Here is an 8000-nt window from a genome sequence, read left to right as displayed (position 1 = left end):
GGTTGAGACATATCATCACCATAGTGAATGAATGAAGCAGTGAACAGTTCCAAGGAGGTGTTCCACAGTGAAAGCAGCATTGGGCACATTATGCTGTTACAATACAAATGAAATGCAACAATAAGCATGTTGTACAATGGTGATATTACACTATTTATTGCTTTGCACTCAAAGTTCCTTTTTACATTAGACAAATAAATTATCTTATTCCACAGCATGCCTTCAATAATCTTGTCACACATCACATTTCCTTATAATTTTGTCCACATCACATTTGACAGCAACTGAATTTCTTCTGAGGAAATTTTTCTCACTGCTGCAAATATACTGTTACTACTTATTTATGTGTAATCTTTCAGTCATGTCTGCATGAACATGATAAATCACGGTGTGCACAGATATGTTCTATTAATGTTCCTTGGTATTTAAGCCATGATTTCCATCATGGTCAGCTATTTTGCAGAATAAATCAAAATATATTTTTCTTGAACAATTAAATAAAAAAAAATGAAAGATTGCCTTGGAAATTACTTTTGTACAAAATGTTAATAGTCATGCCAACATGAAAAAGAAAAGAGATGAGTCTTAGGACTGTGCAGGGTATTGTGCTGCACCTACACAGAACGAGTAAGTAACAGGAGCTGCCCCTGATATTGTCTTTCAATTCTAATGCAAGATTCATGCTCGATCTGTCTCCCCTTACCTTCTATGCACATTTTTTTTTCAAGCAAATGTCACAAATCATACCAACTGGAACAGGCTAGGAAGATATTTGTGCGTAATACATGAGTGGTTATTGTCATGCCTTAATGAGAATTGCTGGTCCTGCATACAGGAATACTTCTGTTTCTATGGAATAAAATCTTAAAAACAAAACAAAGAGCTGAGCAGTGAAGCAAATGTTCAGTGTGGATATAAAAAGGGGCATGTGGAATAAATTTGCATTCATCTCAGAATCATGCTGAACCTAAAACATTCCGTACTTCTTAAATCAGGTTTATGTTAGGGTAGAAATGCTCAGCATACGCACTGAATCTGAGGCTCAAAGCAAATGCAGAGGCCATACTTCTATGACTATGAATAGTTCTCGTAGTGGCTGTTCTACACAAATCAGCTTTGTGCTACAGGAAGGGCCTCCGTCTGACTTTGCACCACTGTCCACTGTCAAAGTAAAGCTCAGTTGGAAAAATGAAACCCTGAATGAATAAATCATGGAGAGGCTCTTCAAGCCTTGACAGTCTATCCAAGCTCTTCTAGTGGTGAAAGATGGCACAATGCTGAAAGCAGGATGAGAGTGTTTTCTGTTGGGACGCATTTATGTGCCACCTGAGCCCTTCACTATGTTTTTGTGGTCTCTTTTTAAAAGAAAGCTGTGTTGGACCTGGGAGTCTAGCATGTGGGAGGAAGAAATGGAGGGACACAAAAGGCTCATGCAAGTCATCCACGAAATGCAGTCCAAGATCATCAAGCTAGTACAAGAAAACCAAGCCCTTCGAGGGGAGTTACAGTTTGGTGGACAGAAGGAAACAAAGGGAGAAGAGATTGTCAGAGAAAACACTCAAAACGGAGAATCCTGGAGCCACTCAAAATCAGATGAAGAGACCACTGGTTCTCTAGTGCCTCTGCGCAGGAGTGTTTCAGCTGGCTCTGCTTTGATTCTACAGGAACAAAAAGGTACCATGTAACTAAAACTGCCAATGAACAATATGTGACTCTCTGATTCATCTTTTTCTTTTGTTGGAGTAAGAGAAACAAGGCCAAGAATTGGATTTGTACATGATGTTGATTTATGCTTTATTAAATAATATTTTACTAACTTTGGTGGACATATTTCACACAATCTAGTCAGCTAAAATCAAACAAATCACATTATCATGGCTTAGAATATTATGTGAACTAAGTTATCCATTTTCAAAATCCAGTTCCCAAATATTATTGAGCTGGAAATGCCATCCTCCATATTTCCTTGTATGATCTAGAGACTAAGATTGTCATCCCTTAAAAAAAAAATCTCATATGTTGAAAAATGCTAGTTTAAGTGATAACCTAAATTTTCTAACTAAGCCTGAAATATATCACCCAATCCATATTTCCAGTTGCATGAATAATCTTTGAAACTGCAGATGTTAAGGAGATAACAATGTTTTGCAACAAAAAGGTTCTAAAGGTTGTTTAGAAATGGTAAAAAAAATTAGACACTAGGCAGTATAGATTGCATGTCACAAGAAAATCTCTACTGGCTTGAACCCATAAAATATTTTTGATTTCTCTGAGATCTCTGAAAGAAGTATCATTTCCTTTGTTCCATTTATTCTTCTATAGTCCAGATTTCCTTTATCTAGCACTGTAAAAATAAGAATGAGGAACACAGTTGTCACCCAAATTTAAAAATAAGGAACAGTTGAAGAAAAATAACAGCAGGTGGTGATCTTTGTGAGATCTGTCTCACATAAGAAATTGGGAACTCATGCAATGAGATTTACAATCACCCAGTCTACTTGAAGGATAAGACCTCAGCCTGGGTATGTCACAGTGGTTTATTCTATTCGTAGTGGCTTAAATTAATGTTCTCACTACACCAATAATATTGACATTTTCTTCAGCAAGTTTTTTCAAAGAGCTAAAATGTACAGTTTCAAATCTGAAATGTAATCTCCCTGAAAAGTTTATGAGCACAAATAAGCCAAGGGAGTGGGAAATTGATATGTACTTTTTAAAACTTGTTAATATGAATGAAGAATTCTGAATTTGGTCACAGTCAGTAGAAAGCTATAGAAAGTAACAAAGCTGTGCATCATGTTGGTTTGGATCTGTTATGGTATTTTCAGATACTTATAACATTATATTATCTGATGTATGCTTAATAAGCCTAACTCTTTGAAATAGCAAAGGTCCAGGACCAACTCTGAAGGTGGAGCAAAGTACTATAAATAATAATTCTGGTAGTACAAATAAGATTTTATTCCATGGGATTTCTCCTAGGTATGTGATAATAATAAATTTATGAAATAAGGCTTACATGCTCCGATAAGGGAAGGCTGCAAATCCCAACAGATTTTTTTTCAAATTGATGTTTTCATATGTGTTGTATTACACAATCAATAATTCAAATCAAACATACCCAAAGTCCATTATGCCTGCTAACTGTGAAAATTGTAACCCAAAATATCTTAAAGGCATTAGTGTGGCAAGGAAATAATCATAAAGGTGTTTTCTTGGAAGTATCACTGAAATTAAGAGGACTATTTTAAAATAGTTTCTCAATTGCAGTAAATGTTTCACTGTTGCTCTTTCCAAGTATATTGAATAATTAGGTAACCAGAACTTCTAAAGAAATGTGAATCCTACACTATTTATCTAAACAGAACCACCTTTATGAAGAAAAAACTTCACTTGATTTCCTTTTTTAAGGTAAGAAATGGCCATCACAGAACTATCTCAACAGGTTGGATAACAAATGATTTGGAGGCAGTGCAAATCATTATTTACCATTTAGATTACTGTAGTGACCATAGTATCCCATTCCAAAACTGCACTATCCAGTTTTTCTTAGAGAGAGGAAAAAATAAAAATGGATAGACTGGAATAAATATACCTATATTATACTTCACTTGCCTCTTAACATTGCTCCCAACAAAGTGAGATAATTCCCCCTAATCAGATGAACTCCAGGTTTGGATTATAATTTCCATGATCCCTAACTATTGGTTGTATTGAATTGTAGTGCAAGAATCAGAATCAACAGCAATAATAGAATTATAAATTCTCCACATGTAGTCTATTGCTTTTTCCACATCAAATGGATTGTTTTGATTTCTCTCTTGTAGTTTGTCACATTTGTCATGCTCATATGGTTTCTGGGTATGGTGGTGAGATATCCATCAAATTTTGGACTACCTACTGTTTATTGCTCACACATGGGTGGCTATTTAACAGATATACAACTATATATGCAACACAACACAACACAACTCAACCAAGTGACTCTTGGTTGGCTTACAATTATAAATGCAATACTATTTATTTTCTATATAACTGGAATAACATTTATACTGCTTGTTCTTTGTGCAGATAACATTATGACTGTCAGGCGTTATTCCATCTCATCTGTGCCTTCACTTCTCAGCAATAAACACCACAAAAGTGATAAGAAGAATCCTTTCAAGACATCTCTTGAATTTAAGGGGATAAACAAATCACCAGTCTTTACTACAGATGGACCATTATCTAACAAAGAAGACAAAAGTTTTGGAAAAATCTCATCAAGTAAAGACAGTTCTTTCCAAGATCAAGTTTTCAAGTGCAGGTAAGTTGGATTACATGACAAAATGTTGAATAAGGCTCAGTTTAAAAAAAAACAACTAATGATGATGATTTGAAAACATCTGGTAAGCAAGGTGAGTAAATTTTGGTTTATTAGTTCTACTTTTAAAACATTTTGAATGGAAAGTTAATTTTGAATCAGCATATTGTTGAAAATTTCTGCCAATCCTACTTGCAATCTCCCAGCACCCTGAGAATGTGCTGTCAAGTTTAGTAACAAAATGGGCTAATTGTTGACAGACCAATTTCTGACTATGGGGACATGGAGGTTGGTAGGAGTGGGAGAAGATGGCCTCTCAAGAATCTTCTCTTATATCCACCTTCTTAAAATCTATTTTTAACAGCCCTCAAATGAGCATTTGACATTTTTGGGTTGTGAGCAAAGGTGAGAAACAGACTGATTTTTTCTGACTCTGTATAGTTCTTAGTAGCACAAACCAGAACCTGCAGCAAAAGGCTTCAGCTTAAGCATTAAAGATTTTGACTCTAGACATTTGTTTTGATCACTTAAAATGATTGATGCTTTACAGTCCTTTTATTTCCAAAGATACTCTTTCTTACCTCAGTTTCTTCATGTCAGCAGTGTTGTTCAGGGTAGAAGAGAGATATTTAATTGCTGCTGCTATTAAACAGTTGAGAATTAAAAAAGCTTCCTGAACTATTGCAGATCTCCCAGAAGTCTTTCAGTAAGTTCACATCTGTATTTTGACTACTTCTGCTCTGATGGCATGCACTATAGACCTATTTACTATTGTGGGGCAGGGTTGAACTAAATAAACATAACAGGATTTCATTCCTAGTGTAGCATCCCGATTTTCAGGTAGAATCAATAACTGATTATAAAGTGGTATTGCAGCCTAATTCTGCCCACAGTTTGAAGTTCAATCTTAGTGGGCTCAATTCAACCTTTCATCCTTCCAAAATCAGTAAAATGAAAACCCAGATTGTTGCTGACTCTGTAAACTGCTGAAAGGGCTGTAAAGCACTATGGAGCAGTATATAAATTATATTGCTATTGCTAACTTATTTATTTATTAAATTTTTATGCCACCCATATCACTATCAAAGCAACTGGGTAACCTACAACACAATATTATATATAATTGTTCTTGATTCATATACACAAAAGTACTGCAGGTATCTTAGATGTTGTTGGCTTGCAGGTCACTATCAAGGTATCAATGAGCATTTTCCCCTGCATTGGATAACCTGGCCCAAAACATATAGAACTGCTCTTCCAATCCTGAACATATTTCATAGAATTCCCTATCTTGCATGACCAAGGAAGATATCCAGTTTCTTGGAGCTATACATGAATGGAAACTTTATTATGCAAAAGACAACAACATGCTGATGACTGTTGAATTGAACATGACCAGGATGGTTTGGTGTTTTTTTTTTTAACTTTCCCAACATAGCATTTCCTAATGGATTTCCCATCCAAGTATTACCCAGTTGTAACTGTTACCAGACTTTATTTAACTTTTTAATATCAGCCAAGGTTAGCTAATATTTTGGAAGACATATTTACAAATGGGAATTCTTTATAAGGCTGAAGTGCAGAACATAATAGCTCCTTTGTGGAATATAATTATCATTCTGTACAAGTGTATGTTGAGTACTTTTCTTACTGAAACAAGCATGTGGCCTGAAGCTGGAGACACAGCATACCCCTGATGAAAGTAAAAAAAACAAAAAACAGTTGGCATATTTCACTCATTGCTTTTATACAGAACATCTCATTTTCCACATTTTCTTTTTCCAAGCACTAGGCCATCAAAACCTTTCTACTGGAGATGTCAGTTTTGAGGTGGGGTCCATTTGCATGAATAAATCTAGTGCATTGCATTGAGAGGTTTTTGCTCAAGAAATTAAAACAAGGCTTTTTTACTTAAAATCTTTTGCATGCATTTCTTTTCTAGAGGGAAAGTAAAGGCTGTCAGTTTCTTGTTGTCGCCTTATTCAGGAAATCAAGATTCTTTCAAATGCTTACAAAGTGAGAACCCAAAACAATTAAGCACCATTATTGAAAAGGACATGTGAACTGGGGACTAATTAGAAGACCTGTGGAGATTTGGGGAATAAGCTGTCTTGATGTAGCCCAGCAGTTGGGTTATTTCATGCAAAGTACTTTGGCAAATACCTTCAGAGAACCTCCCGAGCAAATAATGTTTCAGATCACTGGCTGACTTTTCTAGCAGAAGACAAGAAAACATCTGACAGACACCATCGGGACAGCTTTCACATCCATGCTAAAAAAAATCCAGTGTGTTAAAGGACTGCATTAAACAGCACTTAATTGGAACAACAGTTTCCTCTCTAGCTTTTTTTTTAAAAGTGCTTAGTTCGTTCATCTAACATTCAAGTCATAAATATTGACATATTAAAATAATATTGCTTATATAACAAAAAAGCAAAATCACAAAAATTATATGGACGGAACCATTGGTTTCATTAATATATTCATGTTATTCTATTCAAAACATTTGCATAGAAAAAAATGGAAAATTAACTATCATATGTGCATTTCTAAATAACCTTCCAAACGGGAAACCTTCCAGGAAAAAAAAGCATGTCTTTCTAGCATTGTTAGGTTTATTTATTTGCAATCATAAAGATATGCCATATAACTTTCTTTTGTGCTCCATTGGTTTCAATCTTATTGGTATGTAATTGAAGAGATACAAACGGCATAAATATGTGAATAAAATAACCATTTTATTTTTCTTGTTTTTGTATTCTTACCGTAAGTATCTTATCCAGAGGATGCAATGGATATATTCCTTATTTCAGGGGATAAAAACTTGGATATTTTTCCCATTGCATCTGAAGTCCTCTAACTTGGAGTCTGTTAATTCAATGTTTTACTGTATTAGAGTTATTTTAGGAGAATTAATAGTAGTATTCAATTCAATGACTAGGCATTCTATTTCCTTGTTTCATGACTGACTGTACTTGTTATCTGATTTTAAGCAATTATAGACTATTTGTATATCAGAACTATAGTTTTATTATTTTGTAAACATATGGTTAATAAAACTGTGAAAATGCAAACCAACTTTTCTCAGATTGGTAATCTTGATTTAATTTTAATGTTATTTAGATTTCTAGTCTGCACCTCAAAAGAGTTTCATCTGGCACTTCAAGGGAGTATACTCATATTTTCTCACCCAATATTTTCTCCTCAACACAAACTTGCAAGGTAGCATTGGCTTTGAAAATAATACAAAATTGTCCAGACAGTTTCCAGGCTGAATGTGAAGTTAAGTTGAATCTTAGTGGTGTCAGTTTAATATTACACATCCCTCCTGCCAAATATAGTACCTCGCATTCTTATCACTACATTCATTTCTCCCCCTAGATGGAGGAGGAGGAGGAGGAGGAGGAGGTGGTGGTTGTGTTCTGCAAAGCAGAGCCCAACTTTTCAAGGGTATTAATTCCAAAACTGTTTCTAGGCTTCACAAAAATCACAGGATTATTCTTAGAAAATAACTAGAGTGGCTAAAGGCCAGAAAAAAACACAGAAGTGGTGGAAAGCATCCTGCCTTGTGAAAAGGATGTCAGGAAATATTTTCATTGATTTGCCTCTGGTAAATATATATATTGCTATTATTTGTATCAGCCTCACTAGATGTTTTGTGAAAGTGTCCATATCTCAGACAAAATTTGACTTGACC

The 8000-nt window shown here is 34.9% G+C and overlaps 1 protein-coding gene across 1 annotated transcript; it reads left to right on the top strand.

Moving 5' to 3' along the window:
* Positions 1-1389: 1389 nt before the first annotated feature.
* Positions 1390-7218, top strand: CCDC195 (coiled-coil domain containing 195). The gene is made up of 3 exons (XM_026668008.2): positions 1390-1674; positions 4072-4306; positions 6246-7218. Exons 1-3 carry the CDS (start codon positions 1395-1397, stop codon positions 6364-6366), a joined length of 636 nt encoding a protein of 211 aa, XP_026523793.2. The 5' UTR covers positions 1390-1394; the 3' UTR covers positions 6367-7218.
* The last annotated feature ends 782 nt before the right edge of the window (positions 7219-8000 follow it).

This window comes from Notechis scutatus, chromosome 4 (assembly GCF_049901735.1).
Source record: "Notechis scutatus isolate UNSWTSFEM ecotype Mainland chromosome 4, rNotScu1.2, whole genome shotgun sequence".
Taxonomy (NCBI): domain Eukaryota; kingdom Metazoa; phylum Chordata; class Lepidosauria; order Squamata; family Elapidae; genus Notechis; species Notechis scutatus.
Note: the sequence above shows the minus strand (reverse complement) of the source record. Positions and strands in the feature narration are given on the sequence as shown.

Coding starts and splice junctions, on each gene's coding strand:
- CCDC195 (XM_026668008.2), top strand. CDS start 1,395: ATGTGGGAGGAAGAAATGGAGGGACACAAAAGGCTCATGCAAGTCATC. Junction 1,675..4,071: donor GATTCTACAGGAACAAAAAG/GTACCATGTAAC, acceptor TTCTTTGTGCAG/ATAACATTATGACTGTCAGG. Junction 4,307..6,245: donor GATCAAGTTTTCAAGTGCAG/GTAAGTTGGATT, acceptor TTTCTTTTCTAG/AGGGAAAGTAAAGGCTGTCA.